The sequence below is a fragment of the Aquarana catesbeiana genome, linkage group LG09, assembly GCF_042186555.1.
Source record: "Aquarana catesbeiana isolate 2022-GZ linkage group LG09, ASM4218655v1, whole genome shotgun sequence".
NCBI lineage: Eukaryota > Metazoa > Chordata > Amphibia > Anura > Ranidae > Aquarana > Aquarana catesbeiana.
In genome coordinates this window covers 221,920,248-221,948,244 of record NC_133332.1, presented here as the reverse complement: position 1 = coordinate 221,948,244, position 27,997 = coordinate 221,920,248, and the positions used below count along the sequence as shown (strand labels likewise).

The 27,997-nt window shown below is 43.9% G+C and overlaps 1 protein-coding gene across 1 annotated transcript in view; it reads right to left on the bottom strand.

Moving 5' to 3' along the window:
- KCND1 (potassium voltage-gated channel subfamily D member 1) overlaps nt 1-27,997 on the bottom strand; it is a 158,193-nt gene that overhangs the window by 36,030 nt on the left and 94,166 nt on the right. Inside the window, exons 4-6 of the mRNA XM_073599791.1 lie at nt 22,400-22,483; nt 18,426-18,518; nt 16,966-17,198 (exon numbers count right to left, since the gene is read on the bottom strand). Of these exons, the coding sequence (XP_073455892.1) occupies nt 16,966-17,198; nt 18,426-18,518; nt 22,400-22,483 (410 nt within the window). The remainder of the gene's footprint in view (nt 1-16,965; nt 17,199-18,425; nt 18,519-22,399; nt 22,484-27,997) is intronic.

The window sequence follows — 27,997 nt, the reverse complement described above, 5'->3', positions numbered from 1 at the left end:
ACGCAGTGCCTGGAACAGACAATAGATGTTTTCTGACGACAGTACATTACAACACAGTTTTCCTGTGAAAGTGGAGGCGTTTTTTTGCTTTGCTGAGCATACCCTTCTCCTCTATAGAAGTCAGTCTTAGCATTTCAACCAGGTTGTCTAGTTTTTGTCAATTAGAGTCCAACTCTAGTGTTTTAGCAATAACCCTCCTAACCCCTCCTAGCTCCCCTTCTCCTACCACCCTAAAACTAACTGCTGGTATGAAAAAAAAAAAACTATCCAAAAGACTATTTTACTTAAGGCTCAGTTCACATATACTGTATGTGAATTGGATGCATTTTGAACCGCATCCAATTCGCTTTCTATGGAGCAGGTTCACATATATGTGGTGCAGTGGCAGTGCGAATTCACTGCAAATTTAAAAAGAGTCCTGTGCATTTTTTTAGCACTGTGGTGTGGTTCAAATGCAGATTCAAGGCTCATTGCCTTCTATTTGAACGCATCTGAATCGCACATCAGATCAGTTTTGAACATGAATTCGATCCGAATTGGGGAAGGGTTTTTTCAGGTCGGCGGACGTCGTGACTGAAGATTGGTCTACACCAGGGGACATTGTTTTTGTTTTTTTAATAAATGAATTGTCAATTTCTTTTTTACACTTTTTTGGGTGAATGGGTAGGAGTACAATGTATCCCATACCCAATCACATGGGGGGATCCAGGGGCCCCTTGTTAAAGGAGGCTTCCAGATTGCAATAAACCCCCCACCCGCAGATCCCCACAACCACCAGCCAGGGTTGTGGGCAAGAGACCCTTGGCCCCATCAACATGGGGACATGGTGCTTTGGGGTGGGGGGGGCAGTGCACCCCCCCACCCCCATGTTGAGGGCAAGTGGCTTTGTATGGTTCAGGAGGGGGGTGCTTGCTCATCCCCCCCTTTCCTGGCCTGCCAGGCTGCATGCTTGGGTAAGGGTCTGATATGGATTTTGGGGGGACCCCACATAATTTTTTTTTATTTTGGCATGGGGGTTCCCATTAAAATCCATACCAGACCTAAGGGGCTTGTATGGATTGGGGGGGGGACCCCATGCTGTTGTTTTTATCTTCTTTCTTTTATTTGGCATGGGGTTCCCCTTAAAATCCACACCAGACTCAAAAGGGCCTGGTGTGGATTGGGGAGCGCCCCCCCCCCCCCCACCATTTTTTTTCACGATTTCTTATTTATATTCATTTGCTATTCTAACACACCTGGTTGGACTGTGAGTGCACTCTCTGCGCCCCAAGCCCACCCTATTTTGAAGCCTATTAGAGCCTCTGGCTCTATACGATGCTTAAAAAAAAACACCCCCGCCATTGGAATTCATCCTGCAAGGGGCCAGACACATGGATAGGGGAGGTGGTGCCTGTGTGCCCTCAATGGACGGGCCGCCACTGCTGAGACATATTTTGCCCTAATGCAGGGAATGCCTTTAGAACCACTTTAAAGCTGAACCCTAGTTATAATTTTTATTGAAGCAATGTAAGTATGCATATCTAAAACATGAGGGGCCGCTGGGGAATTTGAAGTTATCACTACTACAGTGATAGCTGGGATTTTTATGGGTCCAACTACTCCTCTGCACACTAACCACAGGGTGTGGCTTGTGGGCACTGCTGCCATTCATAAAATGCCTTTAATTTTTTTTCAATGAATACAAGGCATCCACTTATTGGATGAGGCTGTGACATCCCCGGCCCTCCTCTTCACCTTGTCCAATCAGAGAACTCTTTGTAATCATTGACAAAAATACAAGGTGTTCTATGAATGGAGCAGTGCTAAGTGAGCGACCCCCTGTGTTCAGTGTTAAGGGGGGCAGCTACTCATACAGATTCTGATCAGGATCCAGGAGATTGCAGCTATTACTATAGTAGTGTAGCACCCTGGATTTTGGGCAGGGTTGCTTCTAAATTTACCTGCTAGGAGTAGCTACCTTGGCTAATTATCAGGGATCAATTGATTGATCCCTATTGCGAATCGTATTGCGAATCGGATGTGGTTCTTCGCATCCGATTCGCAATAGCAGGAGATTGTGAATGGCTCTCTATGGAGGCGGTTCACATATCTCCGGTGTGAATTTGCACAGGAGTTCTGTGCGTCTTTTGGTCCGTTGCAGGTTCGAATTCAGCCCAAAATTCTGGCTGAAATCGAGCCTGAAATGGTGAACCAGGACGCACAGGACCCCTGCTGGGAGCCGCATTGGTATTAGATATGAACCGAGCTTAAGTCTGGCGTTGTTGCACTTTTCTCTTCTGCCGCTAGGTGGCCGGGTACCTGGTGGCATTAGAGAGAAGGGCAACGCAGGAAGGCAATGCAAGGTCAGATTATGGGTATATGGGGCATCTCAGCCAGTGGGCAGGGGTTTTCTTGGGTCCCTTGGCCTGCTGGGAGAGCCTATATATTAGGGTGGAGTCTATGTTCTGTGCCACCTGGACGGCTGTTTGGGTGGACGTGTGTTGTACTGCCCAGGCTGCTAGGCTGAAGTTTGGGCCTATCCCGGGTACATCTGGCTGTTAGACTGTCTGAGGGCCTATCCAGAAGCAGGAGAGCAGCGCAGGGTTGGGATTGTGGCTTGCAGTTGACCAAAAGTGATGGTTCTACCGGCCGGAGAACCTGTCATGGTCTGAGGTAGAGGGGAAGCTGTCGCCACTCAGGGACCAACCACCTTATTACCAGGGACCACAGTGAGTAACTGAAACAAGTACCGGAGCAGTATTCTCACCAACCGGGGACAGTGAAGAATCGGGAAACTTCAGTGGGTATCAAGCCAGGGACCCAGCCAGCGGAGGTGATGCTTGCAGTGTCAAGCCAGGGACCGAGCAGGCCAGTGGGGTGAAGCTTGAGAAGTATCTTGAGTGCCAAGCTAGGGACCCAGCAGAGAGGCGGAGACAACGCTTGAGGAAGATCCTACCGTGAAGATTGGAGGAACTCAAGGGATTCAGTGGCAGTGAATCATCTAGTCTAGTGAGAGACTGGGAGCTCAGTGGGCTGAAGAACTACAAGAAGTGATTGTAGTCGAAACTAAGGCATTGTTATACTTTGTGTTAGAAACTGTTAAATACTGTTGCCATAGGAGACAGCATTCCTGCACATGCATAAGTGGTGTCTTGCTGGATGCCTTTCCCCGCATGGCTGTCCTCCTGTTGAAGTCTCGGATTCTGTCAATTAATATTGCAACTACCAAAGGGTGTCCTGGTCCTAACCCTCTCTCCCAAAGTTCTGTTAAGAGAAATAATATCTCTTTTGCATCCAAGAAGTGTCTGGCGCCCAATGAATCTAGTTGCTTTGCACCCACCATGCCTCACAACCCACCATATACAGAAGGATGTCAGCTATCTCTGGCCCTGGAGGTTCTCATTAGACCGAAGGAGGCCTGGGACCTTGCTACAGTAGCACCGACTACTACAGTGATTGTCAGTTTTCTCCGCAACTGATCGGGTATGAGATATGCATACTTACATTGGTCCAAGCTAGAGTAAGTATGTAATGTAGATAATACCTGGAGTTAAGCTGTAAAACAGAATTAAACCTCTGCGTAAGAAATATAAAAAATAACCCCCCAGGAGCTTTATGCCATAATGTACTAGTAGGCACAGCGTATTAGCACATTATGACAGACTTACCTGTCAGCGATCCTCTCCAGCGCTGCGGCGTCAGCACTCTCTGCTGTCACGGGTGCTACCATCTTCTCCCAGTCTTCCTCTTGGGTTGTAACCAGGGCTGGTGCTACCACTAGGCAAACTAGGCAGCCGCCTAGGGTGCACTGCCGCGGCCAGTTGTCCAAACCCCCCCCCCAGAACGTCCTGCCCAAATACCCATTCAGCGTATCTGCCATAGCCGCGCCACTCAGCAACAGCTGATATAATGGGGCTATGTGGACCCTGATGTAAGGGGGGACTTCGGGATCCTAATTTAAGTGGGATCTCTGATGTATAGGCAAACTCTAGGGACCCTGATGTAAGGGGGGGAACTCTGGGGACCGTGATTTAAGGAGAGGGGGCTCTTGGGAATGACTTTGGGTACCCTAATGAAAGGGATAAACTCTGATGTAAGGGGATCAGGCCCAGGGGGGCCCAGGCCTAAAGCTGTGTAAGAGGCCCCAAAATTTTCGATGGCTGCCCTGTTCCCCACACACTGCGCCTGGGATCATGCCCGGGGGGGTGGGGGTGGGGGGGCAGGCCTAAAGCTGTGTAGGGGGGGGGGGGCCCAGGCCTAAAGCTGTGCAAGAGGCCCCCAAATTTTTGATGGCTGCCCTGTTCCCCACACACTGCGCCAACGTTCCACATACCGCTGCAGGATTAGATGATGTTAGCTGGAGACAAAGCTGTCTCCTACAAACTTCAGCCAATTTGTGAAGAGGAGGTATCTAGCCAATGAGATGCCATGAAATGCTGGCTGGATTTGCACGGTTTTAATGTAAGAACTGCTTATTGATGCGTATTCTGTTTATCTTTGCTTAAGTGTAGGTGATCACAGTGCTTTCAACCTCTTATTCCTGTCACACTTCTGTAGAGATAACAAGACAAAGCCACATTAATATATAAACACGTCTGGATGGTGGCTCTGCTATAGAGCTGTTTGCTTGTGAGGATTCCAAACTTCAGATGTGGAGGGGGGGTTCTGCTCTACCACTTTGCTTTGAGGTCTCATAGTCAAAAGGAGACATGAGAAAGACTGTTTCTGTACTATGCAGGCAGTGGATAGGCAAACAAGAGGCACATGACATCTGGAACATTCTTCTGTATGTTATAGTAGAACTATAGACTAAGTTTAATTTTTATTCATTTTGGATAGAACAAGGGAGAGATACAACCCCCTGTCAGATTTTTTTCGCCATCTGTGTCCCATGGCAGAGATTTCCCTTCACTTCCTGTCCCCTAACTAGGGTTGCACCAATACCACTTTTTCAAGACCGAGTACAAGTACCGATACTTTTTTTCAAGTACTCGCCGATACCGATTACCGACTTTTTTTAATGTCGACAGTTTTCAAAGCACAATACAGACTTACGATGTCTTTTTTATAATTATGAAGACTGATGGGCACTGATTTTCAGCACTGACAGGTGGCACTGCCTAATGGGCACGGATTTTCAGCACTCACAGGTGGGCATGACTGATGGCCACTGATTTGCGGCAATGATGGGTGGCACTTATGGGCACTGATATGTGGCATTTACTGATGGGCACTGATCGCTGGCACTGATAGGTGGCACTGGTATGTGGCACTGACTGATGGGCACTGATTTGCAGCACTGATAGGTGGCACTTTTGGGCACTAATAGGTGGCACTTATGGGCAATGATAGGTGGCACTTATGGGCAAAGATTGGTCGAACTGATTGGTAGGCAGTGGTGCTAAAATGCAGCATGATAAAATTAAATCGATAAAGAGTAGAGTATACAAGAGCCCATCTTGATACACCCTGCACTTGACCTCAGTAAGCCTAGTCAGAATGCAGCAGCGGACATCTTTTTACACCCAGCCCATACAGTTCACTAACTATATGGGCTGGGTGTAACAAGATGTCCGCTGCCGCCTTGTGACCAAAATCAGCGTGAGCCTGAGTGTATTCCTCCACCATATCGAGTGCATGCCTACCGGAACACATTGACCTCCTATTATGGAAGGTCAGTCTCGCCTGTAGCTTATAACCCAGCCAGGGCCTTTATCCCTCTGGAACATACAGAAATCCATGTATCAAAATCATAGGAAACTCGCTTGTATAACCAAATGCTGGCCCGCTTGTACAATCCGCCCGACCTTCTGGGACGTCAGCACGCCGCTCCATCCGACGCATTTCATCACAAGATTACATCATCCTGGAGCAATATAAACTGACAGGGGATCTAATCCCCCTCCACGCTAAACAAAACAAAAGAAAAAAGTTTTGCCTTTAATTATACTTTAGAAGGTAGTGGAAGAGTAAATCTGGCCATGCACTATACAACATGAGTGTGCAATCTTCTTACCAGAAATATGTAATATGAGGACAAACCTACAGAATCCATTCAATTTGTATTAAATCAGATAAGCCCTTGCACCACATAGTTGATGATAGATCTACAAAAGATTGTACAATCACATTGCATAGTGTATGGTCATCATGAAGAGATCTTCTTTCTCTGAGGTTCGTTTGCTGTTGGTTTGTAGTAATTAATCCCAGCATCTATGTACAGTAGTTGACATTTCTGACAAAGTCTGGCTTTTAGGCTTCTTCCCTTATAGCTGTAGTGTTTACTGCCCCCAGAAAAGCAATCTGCGGTTGTGACAGTGAAAGGAGGTTTGCAGGCATTCAGGAGGCGATGTTGCTCCCTTCTAATGCCCGCTGTGTGTGTTTTTTTTTTTATTGCCGAATGGCAATTTTACATTGCAGGACTTCACTACACCTGCGAGCCAAGTGTTTTCTTGCAGCACGGTCCCTTTCATTTACACAGGAGATTATGACAGATGGTGCTACCTGCCAGGCTTTGCATGTAGCATTAAAATCGCCACACCCACTGCAAAGCATCACAGCTATGGCAATATGCACTCATCCAAGCTGCACCATGTCCACTTGCAGATGGATGCTCGGTGGGTAGCAAAAACATGGATCAACTGCCTGTTTTTACTACCCCTGGCCACCTGTGTGGCTAATAATATAGTAGCTTCCTCACTGACTGTTATAAAACCCTAAAAGCCTGCACCATCGTTGCGGGGCAGTTGTGACATGGCTTCATTCACTTGAATGAGCTGTGTTCTCTAGGCTGGGGGGGTGATCATTTTTGTCTTGCTACGGCTGTGGCATGTTTACAGGGCTCAATCACCTATTTTTAAAGTGGTTGTAAACCCTTACATACTGTATACCCAGTGAAGCGGTACCTGTTTATCTGCAATTAAACAGGTGCATAAGCTATACCTGTTTAACTGCAATCTTCTCCTCTCTGCATCCATTCAAAGTCCAGAATTTATAACGAAACACATCGGAAGGAGCTACAGCAGTGAGGTCTTCATGCCCTCCAGGGTGCTGCATGTGTTTGACTGTATTTATGCAAGTTTACTCCCGCTTGTTCTAAATAGTTTTAACCTTTATTAACCCTTTCATGCCTAAGCCTTTTTCTGACATTTGTTGCTTACAAGACAAAATGGAAGATTACTTAGAACCCCCATACATTAAATATATATATATATATATATATATATATATATATATATATATATATATATTTATTTAGCAGAGACCCTAGAGAATAAAATGGCGATTGTTGCAATATGTTATGTCACACGGTATTCGAGCAGCGGTCTTTCAAATGCAATTTTTTGGGAAAAAAGACACTTTCATGAATTAAAGAAAAACAAAACAGTAAAGTTAGCCCAATTTTTTTGAATAATGTGAAAGATGATGTTACGCCGAGTAAATAGATACTTAACAACATGTCATGTTTTGAAACATGGAATGGCGACAAACTACGATATTTAAAAATCTTCATAGGCGACACTTTAAAAATGTTTACAGGTTACCAAGTTTAGACTTACAGAGAAGGTCCTGTGCTAGAATTATTGCTCTTGCTCTAATGATCGCGGCAATATTTCACATGTGTGGTGTAAACACCGTTTACATTTGTGGGCACCACTTACCTATGTGTTCGCTTCGAGCACGGAGGAACGGGGCACTTTAAAACATTTTATTTTCTTATTTATTTTATTTTTTTATTTTTACACTGTCTCTTTAAAAAAAAATCTGATCATTTTGTAGCAGAATCTCTGACCTCTTCCAGTCTAATGGGAACCTTCAAGACCAAAGATAGCTGACATCCTTCAATAAGTGGTGGATTGTGAGGCATAGTGGGTGCAAAGGTGGTAAAAGTCATTGGGCGCCAGACACTTCTTGGATATTCTTCTTTGACAGTCCTTTTTATATTTTGCAAGGAGAAAGAGGGTTAGGGCCAGGACACCCTTAAGTAGTTGCAATTTCAAATTGCAGACTCCGAGACTTCAACAGGAGAACAGCTGTACAGGGAAAAGCCCCAGCAAGGCGCCACTTCTGCACATGCAGGATTGATGTCTCTTATGGTAACAGTACTTAAACAGTTCCTAACGCAAAGTAACAGTTCTCTCAGCTGTACTACAACTTCTCCTTCTTCAGCCCCTTGAGCTCCTGGTCTCTCATTGGACCCTCTGATTCACTAACCCTGAATCACGTGAGCTCCTCAAGGCTTTCGCAGTGGTATCTCTCTTGAGCGTCACCCACGCTTCCCTGCTCGGTCCCTAGCTTGGCACTTTGGAAACCTTCAAGCATCACCCCTGCTGACCAGCTCGGTCCCTAGCTTGACACACAAGGCTGCTCTGCAAGCGTCACCTCCGCTGGTTGGGTCATGACTTGATCACCTCCTGAAGTTTCCCGATTCTTCACCGTTCCCATTCGGTGAGAATACTGCTCCGGTACTAGCTTCTGTTACTCACTGTGGTCCCTGGTAAAGGCGATTGGTCCTTTCATGGCGACAGCTTCCCTTCTACCTCCGACCACTGACAGATTCTCCGGCCCGGCAGAACCGTCACTTTTGGTTGGACTGCAAGCCGCAGTCCCAACCCTGTGCTGCCCTCTTACTTCTGGATAGGCCCTCACACAGCCTGGCAACCTAATGCCCTCGGGAAAGGCCCAATCTCCTAGCTGCCCGGGGCGTACGACACACATCCACCCAGACGGCGGTCCAGGTGGCACACAGGAAACCGGATCACTTGACCTCACCCGAATATATAGGCTCTCCCAGCAGGCCAAGGGATCCAACAAAACCCCTGCCCATTGGCCAAGACACCCCACATACCCATAACCTGACCTTGAGTTGTCCTCCTCAATCTAATACCTCCAAGTGCCCAGCCACCTGGTGGTAGAAGAGGAAAGTACAACCAGGCCAAACTTAGGGAGAAGTCAATGGATCCCTAGTAATTAACTACAGTAGCTATAAGACCCCAAATCCCTCCTTTGCACTTGAAAGTATTAAAGACGCCAAAACCCAGCGTTTTGGAATACTAGGTCAGAGACCAGATCGAAGCTGATTCCAGCTTCATGCGGGTCTTCGGCCAGCCGATGGACGTGTCGGCTGGTCACTTGGGGAGGGACATCCCCTCCCGCTCCTTAGGATAACAGCCGAGCAGCTTTTAGCCGCAATGGTTGTTATCACTAGAAAGCCAACTGCTGGCTCTAAATACGGTACCGGCATCACCCCATTATAACCCCTTCAAGCCGAGAACGCATATTAACTTTTAATACTACACTATGAATTCCTCCTCTATTTCCCCTTCTCATTGAGTGAATTGCTGGACTGTTTTGACGGCATGGTCTATCCATTTTGGAATCCTGGCTCCTGACATCCATCCCATAGGGTTATTGGTATAAGGCGCAGCCTGATCTCCATCCCGGGGTCTTAATAGCTGGTAAGCGGCTAGTGAGTGGGGTATGCACTGTCTGAGTGTGAAGAATCCTTCTTCATTCACTTTTGGAGCACTGGATTTTGTTAACACTTAAATGTTTATATGAACTTTTTTTTTGCACTGAAGCACTTAATTTCCTGGACTTTATGGATTGTTTATGGATTTTTTTTTTACTTGCACATATATATTAAATCACATATTTTTTCTTTATTACTTGATTGTATGATTTTTATAATGATCTTATGCACTCTCTAATGATAGCGTAACACAATAATTGTTTTTATGACTCATGCTGATAGCAGTGGAATGAAGCAGCAGACAGAGATGACACTTAGTGCTCCTAATTGAAACAACTACACACTATAGAGGGATATGCTTTGTTCATATTTCATGTCTGAGGTTTTCAACCACTTTAATGCCCCCAGCTGCAAGCGTAAACAAAGTAAAACTGTGTTTTACATCTCTGGTCTTCACCGACCTCCCAGATCCCACTGTTAAGCAATATGTGCCGTCTTTCATCTGCAGCTGTGCCAATATACAAAGCTCAGCTTGATAATGGCAATGAACTTTCTACAGTTAATGGTTATAAATCATCTACATCAGTTATCGCTACAATATTTTTTCAGTAAGGTAACTGCGGGATGACAGATAAACCATTACGTCCGCTCCTTCGTTGTTTCCTGTTAGTGGAAGCCCAGAGATGATGCTTCAGCACCCTGGAGAGTTCTCTCCCACTCCGATTGCTGGAAGCTAGGATGACAATTGCTGGATCCTAATAAAAGCCAACTAATGGGTATTTAGACATCAAAATGTAATAAACCTAATGTAAATACTATTATCGTGTTAGTATTCATGTAAGACCCTTTCCTTGTTTTTGACTTATTTAAATTCTCATTAAAAATTCTGCTTTTTATTCAAGTTTATAATTCCATATATACAGTATAGAGCAGTGACGGCAAACCTTGGCACCCTGGATGTTTTGGAACTACATTTCCCATGATGCCCACCTACACTGCACAGTGCATGAGCATCATGGGAAATCCAAAACATCTGGGGTGCCAAGGTTTGCCATCAATGGTATAGAGTATAGCAGCTGTGTTTGCTCATTATACATATATACTGCACTTCTTTCTTTTCTTTCTTTCTTTCAGGGTACAACAAATGTATATGACTGCCCCTCCTTTATCAGTGCTCCCCCAAGCTTAGTCATTAGTTTTAATTGATAACATCTCGATTTGGCTTATCCTGTAATTGTTTTTTCCTCAGCAGTTCAGCGAGGATGCTGTTTGCACTGCTAGATTTATAGATAGTAGGGATTGACTGAGTATTGGTGAGGCAGATTTTCACTTTTTTTGAAGTATCAGGCACAAACGTACCTGACCGATATTGCTTTAAGGGGTTTTACTGCAGGCATCACCCCGGTACTATTCTTTAGAGCGGACGGTCGGCTTTATTGTAATAACAAACGATGCGGCTCAGCAGTCGCTCGGCTGTTATTACAAGCAGTGGGAGGGGACTCCCGCCGCCTTCCGCCGCTCCTCCGGGCCCTCCTGTCCCACTGGGAGGCCCAAGCAACCAGCCAGCATGTCCGCTGGCTGGCCGAAGACCCGAACAAAGCCGATGCTTTGTTCGTGTCTCAGATCTAGTAACCCAGAAGCGATGTCATGACATCACTTCTCGGATTACTGGCATCTTAAAGGCGCCAGTTTTAAAAAATATAAAGTATTCAGAAACGCCGATCTTGACGTTTTGAATACTTTCAAGTGCAGAGGAGGGGTTTGGTGTCTTATAGACCCATTATCTCTCCATAAAGAGTAACTGTCAATGCCTATTACTGTCACAAGGGATATTTATGTAACGAGCCCCTGCTTGCTCGGTTCCACTCCCGAGACTCCTCTGCTGCTATAGAATCAAATTGCAGATCGCAACATCTGATGGTTCGGTCATCCGATGCTCTGGGACTAGAACTACAGCTATGTGCCGTTCTAATCCAGTTGTGTAGCTCAGAACAAACACCAGGCAGGCTGTATGTAAGTTCAACCAGGAACCTCTTTTATTGAAAAATACAGGCTCTTTTATACAGTAAAAGAGGAGGTGTATACCTCCTGCTCATATTACTCTGATCATACACCTGTGACCAGAAACCCAATTAACATGGGCTAATTAACTAATCCCTTTAGACTGCCTAGATGACTCAGACATGACCTTTAGGCAGTCTTGTAGCTCAGAAAACCCAATCAACATTATCACAATTTAATTAACACAAGTTAATTAACACAAACAACAATGGGGATCTAATGACTCTTAGATCCCATACTAGAGACTTTTTTACAATACACATTCTAGCAGGCAACAGACAGACAGGTGGCTGGAATTGACATCAGCATCTCCTAACAGTATTTGTCCCAGCATTATGAATCAGCTACTATTTCTAATATGGCAAATCCAGGGTCCTCAAAGTCTGTGTGTCCTGGGGGACCAGGACCCGAATCCATAGTAATACCACCTCAAGGGTCCCCAGGCATACAGCTCACAAAGAGCACCGTTCCCCCAAATGCCAGGGTCCACAATCGGCAAGAGGCTAGCATTCAGTCCCCTCCAAAAGTCTCTCTCCCGGTTAGGTCTGTCACTTCTCCCCTTTCGGCAGGAGACTAACACAGGAGGAGACCCCAGACAGGTTGACTCCGAAGTTAGTCAGTAGTTCCAGTCCTCTAATGCCTGTACCCACACAGTACCCCAAACAAAGTGTTCCAAACAAAGCATTACTCACCCAGCCAACCTCTGCCTCTCTCAGAGAACATATCTGCCGCTGGGGAGAAGACAGGGTGTCTGGGCTCACTCTGTCATGCTGTTGGGGATCTGGGCTGACTGCCCAGCATCCCTGGGGTATACAGGTGAAGACTGAAGTCCCATCCACCTTCACAGGAAATCCATCCTCTGTTAGTTGAGGGCAGCAGTATTCGGCCCTGTTGCCAGCCCTTCTGCTGGAAACCCCACACCATCTGCTCCGGCTAACTGTTGGGGCTGCAGGCTGGCTTCCTCCACTCCCAAACTGTGTAGCTGCCATTGGGGAGGTGAGCCGGCTGCTTCCTTTTCCATTCCCTCATATGGATGTTGGGACGACATGTCTATGGTACTGTCTCCCAGGTGCACGGATCTTTGCTGGGGAGGAAAGACCACTTCTTCCACCCTGGCCAACTGTTGGGGAGGGACGACGAACACCTCCTCTCCCTTCTCCCCCTGTATCCTGATCTGCTGCTGGGAAGTGACCACCTTTTTCTCACCCTGAGCCTCCGGAACCGCCGCAGGTGTAGGGCAGAGATCTTGGACCCTCTGTCAGCTCAGCTAGCTGCCATAACCCCGGTATTTTCAGTATTTTCTATTTAAGGTAAAAGTGGTCTCTGCAGTGGTTTGCCACAAGATTACTCTTATTGGGAGAAATGCCCACCCCCCTCCCGCTGCACTCCAGTCGTCTCTGCCGCTTACCGGACCCGCCGGTAGCGGTGGAGATGATCGCGTCCTCTCCCGTGGATGCCTGGCTGCCGACTGAGGGGAAGATGGCCCCTGCTCAGCTCCATAGCATGGGAGGGTGGAAGTGGCGTCAAACATCATTTCCGCCAATAGCTCTTAAAGGAGAATTTTTTTTTTTTTAGGTGACTTTTTTACTTATTTTTTAATTGCATTTCAGTGTAAATATGAAATCTGAGGTCTTTTTGACCCTCGATCTCATATTTAAGAGGTCCTGTCATGTTTTTTTTTTCTATTACAAGGGATGTTTACATTCCTTGTAATAGGAATAAAAGTGACCCAAACATTAAAAAAAACAAAATAAAAAATGTAAAGTAAAATAAATAATAATAAAAAAAGAACATTTTTTTAAAGCGCCCCGTCCCGACGAGCTCGCACACAGAAGTGAACGCATACGTGAGTAGCGCCCGCATATGAAAACGGTGTTAAAACCATACATGTGAGGTGTCGCCGTGAACGTTAGAGGAGAGCAATAATTCCAGACCTCCTCTGTAACTCAAAACTGGTAACCTCTAGAAATTTTTAATTTGGAGATTTTTAAGGGTAAAAGTTTGTCGCCATTCCACCAGCGGGCGCAATTTTGAAGTGCAACATGTTGGGTATCAATTTACTCGGCGTAACATTATCTTTCACAATATAAAAAAAAAAAAAAGGGCTAACTTTACTGTTGTCTTATTTTTTAATTTAAAAAAGTGTATTTTTTCCAAATACAGTGTAACAGAAAGTATTGCAACGACCGCCATTTTATTCTCTAGGGTGTTAAAAAATTAAAATTAATGTTTGGGGGTTCTAAGTAATTTCTAGCAAAAAAAAATGTTTTTAACTTGTAAACACCAAATCTCAGAAAGAGGCTCGGTCCTTAAGTGGTTAAAGATCCTTTTTTTTTTTTATTGGTAATATTCTAATTTTCTGCGATACTGAAATTTTCACTAGCTGTAAACCATAATCATCACAATTATACACACCAATAACCAGATAGCAAAAATGGAAATAAATGCATAAAATTACTGAAAAATATGTGAAGATCACATTGCAAGATACTGTATGTGAACTGTTTAACTTGCCAAGGATACCACCACTACCTACGGTGCTGTATGTCTTCATAACAGAAAGATGGGATAACACTTTTCATGTCACTGATCTGCTTCCTACCTGACAACTGCACTATTAGTTAACACCACCACATTGGTGACCCTCACCCAGGGCGCTCTCATGCATTTTTCAACTTCTATAAACACAAGGTTACCTCCCCTCCTGTCTGTCATCTTATACAGCATTTATTTCCTCTGACAGCCTTATTTCAACTTTCAGCTAGTGCATGGCAACACAACATGAAGGCAGATTTCAGGAAAGTACACCCACTGAATTGGAAAAGAATGTCATTGTTCTAGAAGTTGTTTACCACTGAAATGTTTTTTTTAAATAGTAATGCGTTTCATGCCCTCCCATCCAGTGCTCTATGCTGGCATAGATGAGTAATGGCTCACTGGAAGCATGCTTAGACTTCTAGTGTGGAGGAAGGGGGGTGTCCGACTGGGTCTGTTAGGCAGGCCATAGATGGTGCAAATTTGCACGATTCCCCAATCAACACAGACAGTGCTGACAGGGGAATCCTTCCTGCCAAGCAATTGTCTAGGGAGGGGCAGGGGCAGGCGGGGGAAACCATCTCTGCCAGGAGAGGACAGTGATTATTGAAAGCGGTTATAACAGCCGCTAGTGATAATTGCAAGTGAATCCGGCAGGCTGGTTGTACCCAAGTTGATCTATCGATCCAGCCTTAGACTACTGCGTGCATTGAAAAAAAGGGGGGAAAATACTGCGCTAAACCCAAAATATGAAACAATAATGAAATGCTAGCAGCTAACACCCAAACAAACAAGGTTCAAACAATATGTGGGAAACTAAGTGTAGCGCTCAAACTTGTACTCAGGTGAATGAGAACAAGAGGTAAAGTGACAAAATATAATGCACCTGAATTCAATAGCGATGCTAATCAAACAATGTTGATAAATAAAAATCAATCAATATACAAAAGTAAAATATTGTGAAATCAGCCTCCCCCCCCAATTAATAATGGATAGACTACTACGGTTATAAAGACCCTATTGTTGAAGATAGGTACTCCTCTTGAGCATGAGGCCTCTCCTGAAATGCATATGCTGTGCAGAAAGTAACTCATATGGTAGCAAGGCCCATAGACAAGCTTGGAGGAATGTATGCCTTATAATATTTTATATTATATAAATATATATATTATATTATTATATATATTATATAATATATAATATATATTGCAGCGCTATACAAATCATTCATTCATTCATATTATTTTATTTTATTTCATCTTAAGTTAGCTTTTTTTTTCTATTATTTTAAAAGTGTGAGTTTTACCTTTTCTTTTTCTTATTTCTTTTATTTTATTAGTTTTGTTTGTGTTAGCCCCGGTTCACACTGGGACGACTTGTCAGGCAACCTAGTCGCCTGACAAGTAGCATCCCGTTCTGTGCAATGGAACCGTTCTAATCGGAGCGACACAAGTCGCTCCGACTTAGAAAAAGGTTCCTGTACGACTTTCGGGCGACTTGCATTGACTTCTATACAGAAGTCGTCTTGCGAGTCACCGCTGAGTCGTGTCCTGGGTCGCCTGAGGCAGTCGTGCTGTAAGTCGTGCTGCCTCAGTGTGAATCGACCCTTAAGTTCTACAAAAAACAAGGGTATATGTGCCTAACACTAGGTAACTGTTTTATATATACGTACATGTTTGATTTGATGTATAATTCTTGAATGGGGAAATGAGTACCCCCCCCTTATTGCAAAACAGTTACCTTACCTTACATTATTCTTGCCAATAAAAAAAGTTTTGATTAAAAAAAAAAAAAATATATATATATATATATATATATATATATATATATATATATATATATATATATATATATATATATTGTGAAATATAAAACAAGTGTAAACACTAAAAAGTGCTGGTGGAACACAACGGGATATGGGACATAGAGTGGGACATACTGAGTGCATTGGGCAGCACACTCAAACTCTAGCGCAGTCATATTTAGACACTGCACAACCGATATGGAGCTGAGAATATGATATTGGAGGTTGATTGAACAATGTCTATCTGACTGTATATCTATTTCTTTAAAGAGCTCCACCAAAATACTGTACACAAAACTTTTTTAAAACCATAAAAGAAAAAAATATCAGTTAAAGCTTACAACCTACTGTGAACAGGGTCTATAAAGGAAAAGTTGAGACTTCAGCTTGAGCTTAAAGTGGAACTTAGATTGCCGAAAACCCAAACCCAGAAGAAGCCAAATGAAAACAGAACCTGCACCCCCTTGCATCAGGTGTTCTTATCACAGCCCCCATTATATCAGGATACTCATTAGAGTGCCCCTTACATCAGTTGTCCCCAACACAGTGCCCCTTTAAATCAATTGCCCCCATCAGAGTGGCAGCTTACATAAAATGTCCCCATCAGAGTGCCCCCATACCTTTTGTCACCAGGTTGCAGGTCTTTTGTGGAGGAAATTATACTTCTGTCCTCCTATAAATGTTGGGAGTAAGGCATGACTGAGTTATGTCTCAGTGGATTCACAAGTCTTGGAGACCTGGGGGGTCTGGACTAAAATCTGGGGGGGGGGGGGTTAGCCAAAGGAGAGTGAGGAAGGGTTAGGACCTCTGTCAGAATTATTCTGCCATCTGCCACAGTGGGGAGATTTCAGCATACTTCTTGTCTTGGAGACATAGTAGAAAGTGACAGTGGTATCCCACCATTGACATTTGTCATTGGAACATTGGAAGATACCCCCTATAATCCTGTTCCGGGGAGATCTAAAGTGTTTGATTTTCTTGATTTTCGATAGTAGTGACAGATGTAATGAAAACTTGACAAATGTTCTACCCTTTCCACTCTTCCCAATAATAAAAACAATAGAAAATCTGCTCTTTAATACCCAGTAAGTAGCTTTGAAGCATATATCATTACCTCTGACTGAGTCCCTTTTGGACATGCAGGGTATCCAGCTCTTGCATGCTGCCACGACTGACTGACACAGTTGAGTTAGCGAGTCGGATGGCGCGGCGCTTGGCACGCCGCGGACAGCAGGAAGTGGTCAGTCCCTGCTGGGAAGATACTGATGTGCTGCGGCTGGTCCGGTACCCAATGGATTCAGTCATCAGAGCCTCACTGTACCTGTGCTCATCTGTGAATTCATGGCACTGAGAGGGAGAGGAGAGAAGAAGAGAGTTACAAGCATCTCAGGTCTGGTGATTAAAGAGAATGTCAGAAGATTCTTATGCCGCGTACACACGATCGGATTTTCAGACGGGAAATGTTGGATGTGAGCTTGTTGTCGTAAAGTCCGACCGTGTGCATGCTCCATCGAACATTTGCTGTCGGACCTTCCACCAACAAATGTTTGAGAGCAGGTTCTCAAATTTTCCGCCAACAAAACTTTGTTGTCGGAAAGTCAGATCGTGTGTACACAAGTCCGCGCCCAGAAGTTCATGCATGCTCAGAATCAAGCAGAAGGAGCCGCACTGGCTTTTGAACTTCCTTTTTCTCAGGGCATACGTCTTGTACGTCACCGCGTTCTCACGTTCGGAATTATTGGCCAACATTTGTGTGACTGTGTGCATGCAAGACAAGTTTGAGCCAACAACCTTCGAACAAAAATCCACGGTTTTGTTGGCGGAAAGTCCGATCGTGTGTACGGGGCATTAGACCTGGAGTAAAGAATAGGTCAGTAATCATAGAAATGTCTACAAGTAATACTCTACTGCACATACAAATATTGGCGAGAACAATTCACAAATAGGCTTCTGCAAAGACACAAACACTCTATATTATAAATATGATTTATTGACTGCCTGCCCTTTTATTTAGATTTTCTTAAATTGTCTGAACCTTACTCACCTTGGGAGTAAGAGCTTAACTTAAAGTACTACATAACAACTTGATAAAAAAATATGTTCTTTACCAACAAACATACATTCCACATTAATAATTCTGCTACCAAAATCAGTTTGTGCTGTAAATTGCCTCCAGCATTGCTCCTGTTTCTTCTTGCTGTGGAGCTGAGCTACTGATAAAAACAATGGAAGGACTTTGGTGTATATGCTGTGCATTGGGACAATGAATTACGCCACAGTGCCTGGAGCTACAGTGGTCATTGAAGGCTTGTTATATATAAACACTTGAGTGTCCATAGCCTGGCCACAGATTCTGTTTAATTTGTCAGATTCTCTTCATGATTTCTTCATTGTTTACCTCCATCTATTTCTCTATCATTTTGCAATATACAGTTGTTTAAAATGAAAAATTTCTCATTTGCATTTCTAAAACTGAGTTCTGGTTCCTAAACATCTCACACCAGATGGCTTTCAGCTTGTCTGGCTCTTGTCTGCAGTGCTTCTATATACTTATATCTGTCTATAGGATCTTACCGTGGTCTTTTCCAGACAGTGCAGGAGGTGATGATGCTGCAGCTCAAATGCTGAGCGATTCTTGATGCACAAAGCATGTGTATCTCTGTCCTCCTGTAAAATCACAAACATACATGTAACAATCATCAGTACATATATTTTATTGTACCCGCTACACAAATTGTTAGCGTGAAGCATTTCTGAATAGCAGCCTTCTGTACATAAAGATATAGTGACCACAAGATTGGCATGTTGCATTTCAGCAAGGGTGCAAGAATTTTTTCCTTTCACAGGAAACCCACATCATAAAAAACTATCAATAAATGGTGTCTTATATGCTGTTCATTCTCACTCACTATACGATTTGTTTTCTGTATTCTCCAAAAAAAAGCCTGGTTGATCCTGCTGTTCTTTATCTCCACCTTCTATTCATGTCCCCAAATTCAGATAGAGATTTTGCAGCTGTGGTGGCAACTGTGCACTGTTAGAGAAATTATACTTTAAATGTCAGTTATGAAAGACGCCATTTTGTTTATCATGGCCTAGAAATAAGCTATGAATCTAGGATTAAGTTAAAGACTAGTAATAAAATGGAGTCAGCAATATAATATGCTTAGATATGCAGTTTTCTGACAATATCCTGTATTTTTGTGTTGGCTTGGGGAGTTTTCAAGTCAGTATCCTGTAACCATTGTTAGATGAAGATAACAGTCTGTAACAGACACTTCCACCTTTCCTGTTCTGTCCAGAATAAAGTTGAAAATACATGAAACTGGGCATGTTTTAAGACAGGAAAGGGGGGTGTCCAGGGCTTATAAAAAAGATATGTACCACAGTATTTTCCTTAGAAATGACGATGACAGCATGAAGATGTAATGCTATTCATTTCTTGATGCCCGAGGACGGTCTGAGACGGTGAATTATTTCCCTAACATGCACATGCTCAGATTTCAGTGAGTTTCTATGCTGAGCATTTCCTCCCTATCACATCTGAGCAGCCCATGTGACTATAAAGTCACACGTGGGCGTATACATAGTGGTAAATGACAGCCCACTCCCTCCCCCCTACTTCATCCCAGCTAACCAGCTAAACACAATGGGAGTGGCATATTACATGTAGATTGATGGAGGCTTCACCTCCCTCTTATTCTAAGACACAGGCTGGAAGGGTGTGACACAGCCTGTGACTGGCAAAAATTTGCCCACACCATGTTATTGCCAAAAAAAAAAAAAAGTTGAAATTTCAAATATATATATATATATATATATATATATATATATATATATATATATATATATATATATATATATATATATGCCAGTTTAAAACAGTTTATTGATATTATTTATTTATTTTTTCTGAAATTGTATTCCAAAGGCTTTTTTTTTCATTTTGAACATGTGACCAAAATCTATTCCTGCTTATGTTTCCCTGCAGACGGGCTGGGAAGGATCTGGGTTATGTGACAGCTGTATATATCGATTAGGAAAAAGGTACTTGGATTTTTTTTTTTTTTTTTTATTAATATAATTACAGTGCCATCATCCACATACAGAAATTGAAGGGACAATGTAAATTGAACAGTGTGTGTTTAGTATCACTTTAAAGTCAGGATCAATTCAAATTTATTTTTTTGGATAGAGCCAAGAAGAATTTATACTATAACTGAATACTCTTAATTTATCTTAAAGTGTTACTAAACCCACACCAGTAAAATCAGTCTGTATATGCAGCATAACATGCTTGTTATACTCACTGTGGAACTTAAGGGATTAATCCTCTGCATTGTGTAAAAATGCTTTATCCTGTATGCACAGATCCTTCCTTCCCTTCTGAACTGTCTATCTGGGAAAAGCCAGCTAACACGGGCAGGGTAGCCGACCTGCACATGGTCAGTTGTGTCTTTTATGCTGGAGAGAACTTTTTCTTGTTCTCAGAGATAGCCAGGTCTCATGATAATGACATCACACATGTGGGCGTGTATACAGGCTGCAGTGAAAATCTCCTCCCTCTTTAATTCTCAGCACTGGAGAAACTGTGCAGTTTATCATGTAACAGATCATCCAAAAAGGTATACAGTGGCAGTATTTTAATGTAAGAAGAAGATTTATAAGCTGGGCACTGTGGGAGGGGGGGGGGGGATGAACTATTACTGGGTTTAGTAACACTTTAAAGCAGAACTGTAGCTCAACTCATATTTAGTCAAAATTAACTTTTTTTAAAAAGTATCTTTTTTAAAATGGTTGTAAACCTTTACATATAACCAGTTAAGTCACTAGCCTCCAGTGATACACATAGATGAGCAAATCCTACATTAGTTGTACCTGGTTATCTGCAGTCTTCTCTTCTCTACATCCGTTCAAAGTGCAGAGTTTATAAAGCTTGTCTGGGTTGTCAGAAAACAGGGGGCAGAGAGCTGAAATTATACTCTGCAGAGCTCAGTGAGTAGAGCTCTGAGAGCTGAATGGAGGGAAGGGACCCCCCCTCCTTTACACAGCACACAGGAACAGAGCTGAGGCTCTCAATCAGCTGGAGGTCACTCCCCTCTCACCATTTTTCTCTTGGTGTCAAGAAAACTTGTCAGAAGTGATACATGCTATATAGCAGAGGAACAAAGCAGCAGACAGAAATTACACTTAGTGCTCCGAATTGAGACAAGTACACAGTATAGAGGGGTATGCTTTGTTCATATTTCATGTTTGAGGTTTACAACTACTTTAAGACTGTAGAATTTTTCTGTAATTCTCCCTTTTAGAATGCCTTCTTACAGATATGCGTGCACTGACCCCCTGCATGATACCAAAAGAAGGAAATTACTATGGCAGGGTGTTGATATTGCTATCGTTCTCACAAGAACATAGTATTCATATCTTCTAAACAGAGGTACATTTGTGGGAATTGATGTAATTCGTAGCCAGGCTCCAATTCCCAGAAGATGAGTACAACATAGCTGCCAGTATCAGACATGGCACCAACATTCAGGGAGGAGATAGTGAGAAAAGATATATAGGTGTGTGTGTGGCATATAAATGTGGTAGGAGAACACTGTGGCAGTTATTAGTTCTGCGACTTTTGCTGAACAGTTGGAGTTCTGATTTAACTTCCCTACTGTCCCTATCACTTCCGGTGCCTTAGACCCTCTGTTACTGGGACAGGAAGTGAGAAGAAATCTCCTTAATTAAAGATATGTTGTGGAGAACTGCCTCAGGATTTCAGTAAAATTTTAATGTTTTAATTTTATTTAAGAGGCTGCTCTCGAAGATCTATGTCCAAAGAAGATATCCCGGCATTGTCAGTAGTAAGTTGTGAAGAGTGAAGGGAGCACCGCACACACACTTGCCTTCGTCTTAAGAGAGTAAAAGCCATAGCCAATGCATTTCAGGGGCTTAACCAATCTACCCTCATCAGGGCTTGTGTCTCATTGGGGCTTGTGTAATTTTAGTTATTAGGCTGCTTTCTAAGATCTGAGTCCGAAGAAGAAATCCTGGCATTGTCAGTAGTAAGTTGGGTAGAGTTAAGAGAGCACCAGACATATGCTTGCATCCCTCGTAAGGGTAAAAGCCATAGCCAATGCATTTCAGGGGCTTAACCAATATACCCTCATTAGGGCTTGTGTAATTTTAGTTAAGAGGCTGCTCTGTAAGATCTAAATCTAAAGAAGGCATCCCGACATTATCAGTAGTAAGTTGTATAGATCGAAGAGAGCACCAGACATATGCCTGCATCTCTCATAAGAGTAAAAGCCATGGCCAATGCATTTTAGGGGCTTAACCAATCTACCCTCATCAGGGCTTGTGCTAGTGAGGTTGGTGGGAAAGCTGGCCTGAGAGTGGGTATCTTGGTAGTCTATTTCTCCAGCATGGATTAAAGGCCTGCTTTGACCGCCAGTCTAGCAGTCTGTGTCTCCTTAGTTTATAACTCTTCCCTCTATAGTTTTGACCGGCGTAGGATTTAATCTCTAGACACAGCACCACAAGACAAGACTAGACCTTACCTCCAGACCGCCCATTTCTTTGTAACGCAGAAATGCATTGGTCGTGTTGCTCTTTGCCAGCCTAATTCTGGCCAGGCGGATTTTCTGCAAAAAAAATAAATAAAAGTGAGGTTGTAATTTGTTTGGAGATGTGGGTTGAGGTATAAAGGGTGGTTGTGGGTTTGTGTAAGGTTAACCACAAAACAAGCATTTACCACAGAGGAGTCAGAGGAAATAAGAAGCATCAGAACAATGTTGCCCATATACCATACACCTTAGGTTGATCAGACATGCAGGCAAGATGGAACAACCCTTTTAAATTAGTCTCCACATCTCTGCAGAACACTCCATGCACTTCCAAGGTTGGCTCTGCTGACCTAGCAGGTTTATGTCAATGTAGAGGGGAATGGGGTGAGTAGTACAGGTGGACACTTCTGGTACCCATAACTTGGGGTAGGTCAATGACACTTAAGGCAGGTTTTCTAACCCCTTGAGAGTTCAAGAGGTGAGCACCTGCTTGACCAAAATATCTAGACTGGGCGGCTCGTGTCTGTGAGCTGTGTACCCTGACCCTGTGGAAACAACAAAGCATTAATTAAAATATGCATAAAAAAGCTAACAACTTGAAGAGAATGCGTGCTTTGATCATGCAGGCTAAATCAACAGATTTGTTTTAAAGTATGTCTCAACATCAGCTTATACTTACCTACTGCTTACTCCTCCACCACTTTATTCAGCCCCGGGAAAGCAGAAACATACTCAGCACCTTTTGATTTTAGGGACACTTCCTTAATTGCATGTGACAACAGTGGTGCTTTGTGATTGGCATTTCAGGCACCCTGCACTGTCACATGGGAGCAGGGAGAGAGTCCCCAGCTCTGTGTAAGCTCTAGGCATCAGCAGCATCACATGGGAGTAGGGCAAGGGTCCCATGGAAGCTCTAGGCACATAGAAATGTCACATGGCAGCAGGGTGAGAGTCCTCAGCCCTGTGTTAGCTCAAGGTAGCAATCACTATTGCATGGAAGCAGGGTCTTAGTTCTCAGTCCTGTTTAAGTGCTAGGAACCCAGCACTATCATATGGGAACAGGTGCCTAGAGCTGTCATATAAAATCAAGATAGGACTTCTTAGCAATCTGTAAGCTCTAAAATCTTGACTTAAGCTGGCTACACATTATACAATTTCCTTGTACAATTTTCCTTTAGATTTTCCAAAACCATATAATATGAGGTCAAACCTAAACACTTTCAGTTTGTATGCAATCAGGCTGGCCCTTGCATTACATAGTTAAAGGTAAATCTAAAGGTAATTGAAAAAAACAAATTGTATAATGTGTAGCCAGCTTTACACAGCGCTTCCTGATTTCACTCCTAGCATGCAAAACAGAGAGGTGGAGGAGCAAAAGAAGGGTAATTATGTGCAGTCAATGAAGCTGGCACTAAACTGTACCTGTTGTGCTGAGCTGAGAATCACGCAGGTTCACTGTCAAATGCTGGTACCTTCCTTTGATTGCAACAATGTAAGGACTCCTTCAGACATGCTGCAGCCCTTGCTGTCCCTATGAAAAGCAATCCGCTATGGATTTCTTTTCAGAGAGCTGCTGACACGGGCGACTGGGAGGTGATATGCTGTATTCATCACCTCCCTGAAAAGGCTGACCCACAGCGCCACAACTGGGTGCATACAGTTGCCGCGTATCCTTATTCATATGAATGGGTTGCGATCGGTGGCCCAGCAATGAAGCAAAGCATTGCATCTGCAACACGTGTACAGTTCTAAGCGGCTGCATATCATTCTTTAGGTGGGCAACCGAAGGGGCAGTAAAAACATGGCTTAACTGCCTGATTTTACCGCCCCCTGGCTGCTGTGTGTAGGAGCCCTAACAGCAAACTCTGAACTAACTTTATGAGGGATTATGCAACATATCCAACCAAGTGTCCAGGTCAGGATATAACAATGTTGACAACTAAGATATTTTATGATCTGATCACAATGGTGCAAAGAAGTATGTAAAAACCTTTAGTACACAATATTGAAACAAGTGCTGCAAATACTGGTGTTCAGATACAGTGCCTTGAAAAAGTATTCATATCCCTTGAAATTTTCCGCATTTTGTCATGTTACAACCAAAATCGTAAACGTATTTTATTGGGATTTTATGTGATAGTCTAACGCAAAGTGGCACATAATTGTGAAGTGGAAGGAAAATTATACATTTTTACAAATAAATATCTGAAAAGTGTGGCGTGTATTTGTATTCAGCCCCCCTGAGTCAATACTTTGTAGAAGCACCTTTCACTGCAATTACAGCTGCAAGTCTTTTTGGAGATGTCTCTACCAGCTTTGCACATCTAGAGAGTGACATTTTTTGCCCATTCTTCTTTGCAAAATAGATCAAGCTCTGTCAGATTGGATGGAGAGCATCTGTGAACAGCAATTTTCAAGTCTTGCCACAAATTCTCAATTGGATTTAGGTCTGAATTTTGACTGGGCCATTCTAACACATAAATATGCTTTGATCTAATGCATTCCATTATAGCTCTGGCTGTATGCTTAGGGTCATTGTCTCGCTAGAAAATGAACCTCCGCCCCAGTCTCAAGTCTTTTGCAGACAATAACAGGTTTTCTTTTAAGATTGCCCTGTATTTAGCTCCATCCATCTTCCCATCAACTCTGACCAGCTTCCCTGTCCCTGCTGAAGAAAAGCATCCCCATAACATGATGCTGCCACCACCATGTTTCACTGTGGGGATGGTGTGTTCAGGGTGATGTGCATTGTTTGTTTTCCACCACACATAGTTTGGCTTTTAGGCCAAAAAGTTAAATTTTGGTCTCATCTGACCAGAGCACCTTCTTCCACGTTTGCTGTGTCCCCCACATGGCTTCTTGCAAACTGCAAACGGGACTTCTTATGGCTTTCTTTCAACCATGGCTTTCTTCTTGCCACTCTTCCATAAAGGCCAGATTTGTGGAGTGCACGACTAATAGTTGTCCTCAGGGGTCAAGTCTTGGGAAAAAAAGTGTGGGAACTCACCCAAGAGCCCCCCACCTCAAAAATAAAAAAATGTGTTCCCATGCATTCCTGTAGGACTTGAGCCCTGCCCCCACAGCACTGTCCCTCTCTGCCCCCTTCACCTCCCCCCAGTAATGTCCATGTCTGCCCCCTTCCCTCTCCCCCAGTAATGTCCACCTCTGCCCCCTTGACTCCCCCCTTCCTCAGTATTGTCCTCAGCCCCCTTCACCCCCGCCCCCCACAGTAGTGTCCTCCTCTGCCCCCTTCACCTCCCACCCCTACAGTAGTGTCCTCCTCTGCCCACTTCACTCCCCCCCAGCAATGTCCCCCTCTGCCCTCTTCACTTACCCCCCAGTAATGTCCTCCTCTGCCCCCTTCACTTCCCCCCCCAGTAATGTCCACCTCTGCTCCCTTACCTTCACCCCAACAGTAATGTCCTCCTCTGCCCCTACAGTTCCCCCAGTAATGTCCTCCTCTGCCCCCCCTCACATCAGTGTCGTCCTCTCTTCTGTGGCGAGGCGCCGCCACCGAGACACTCACATCAGTGTACGGCTACTGTTCTCCTGCTCTCTGCTGTGATGAGGTGCCGCAGCTGGCAAGATCTGAGACTGAGTGTTACTGCCTTCCATTCAAAAATGGCGATAGGCTGCGCCATTACACCACTGCACATGCGCCCGCCCGGCTGAAATGGGCAATCGTGTACCAGCTTTGCAGGCTTTGGAACTGTGCATGCACGGTTGTGCTGTCGGCCCACAGCCATATTTTTAATGGGTGCCGCTGCCCATAATGAACATTTACGGGCATCCCGAAAATGGGCTGCCCGTAAATTCAAATGCGGTTGGCAATAAGTGTGCGGCACTTACTATTACGAGCTGCGTCAGCGGCTGCTGGTGTAGCACCTGCCACACAGTTTGCTTACTTCAAAGGCCAGTCCTGCAGGACAGGCTGCTAATGGGAAGGGCATTCCTACTGCAGAAAAAGTACAGGAATGCTGTTCCCATGCATTCCTGCAGGACTTGAGCCCTGGTTGTCCTGTGGACAGATTCTCCCACCTGAGCTGTGGATCTCTGCAGCTCCTCCAGAGTTACCATGGGCCTCTTGGCTGCTTCTCTGATTAATGCTCTCCTTGCCTGGCCTGTCAGTTTAGGTGGACGGCCATGTCTTGGTAGGTTTGCAGTCGTGCCATACTGTTTCCATTTTTGAATGATGGATTGAACAGTGCTCCGTGAGATGTTCAAAGCTTGGGATATTTTTTTATAACCTAACCCTGCTTTAAACTTTTCCACAACTTTATCCCTGACCTGTCTGGTGTGTTCCTTCATGATGCTGTTTGTTCACTAAGGTTTTCTAACAAACCTCTGAGATCTTCATAGAACAACTGTATTTATACTGAGATTAAATTACACACAGGTGGACTCTATTTACTAATGAGGTGACTTTTAAAGGCAATTGGTTCCACTAGATTTTATTTAGGGGTATCAGAGTAAAGGGGGCTGCATATAAATGCACATCACACTTTTCAGATATTATTTGGAAAAAATTTGGAAAAGAATCGACCACCAGCGAGGACATCGCAGGCTTCGTTTGCAGGTAAGTACAACATAATGGGCTAGTATGCAATGCATACTAGTCCATTATGCTTTAACTTTGCAGGGGAAAAAAGAGGAAGTAAAACCCATCAGGGTTTACTTCCTCTTGAAGGTTTACCTCATTTATTAAGCTCTGGAGCATTTGTACTTGCAGAGTGCCCAGTCCAGTTGCCTTTAGTAAACAACCCCATGGTGTTTGTAAAGACGTTTTTAATAGTAGTAACTATCTGAAAGGTAATGGCTTCTAAAGCTCTTATTTAGGAGAGATAGTAATAAGAAGAGCCGGCAAAACTGTAATCCTTGAAGTGTCGTTTATTGGTACATCAGAGTGACAATAAAACAACGCGTTTCGGCAATAGCCTTAGTCGTAGCTACGACTTATGCCGTGTACACATGACCGGACTTTTCGTCGGACTGAACTCCGAAGAACTTTTCGACGGAGTTCCGACGGAGTTCCAACTAAACGGGACTTGCCTACACACAATCACACCAAAGTCCGATCATTTCGAACATGATGACGTACGACTGGACTAGAATAAGGAAGTTCATAGCCAGTAGCCAATAGCTGCCCTTGCGTCCTTTTTTGTCCATCGGACTAGCATACAGACGAACGGATTTTTCGATCGGACTCGAGTCCGTCGGAAAGATTTGAAACATGTTCTATTTCTAAAGTCCGACAGATTTTTCGACAGAAATGGCCTGATGAAGCCCACACACAATCGCATTGTCCTAAGGATTTGTTCTGCCGGACCAGTTCGGTCGAAAAGTCCGGTCGTGTGTATACGGCATAAGGCTATTGCCGAAACGGGTCAGATTTATTGTTTTATTGTCACTCTGATGTACCAACAAACAACGCTTCAAGGATTACAGTTTTGCTGGCTCTTCTTATTACTGTTGCATTGGAGTGTGTTGGGACACATCGACCCTCAGCACCTGTGATTGGACCTGGTGTATGGATTGAGTTGTCCCTGCAGAGAGCGCTATTACCTTTCTTCTTTTCCATTTAGGAGAGATAAT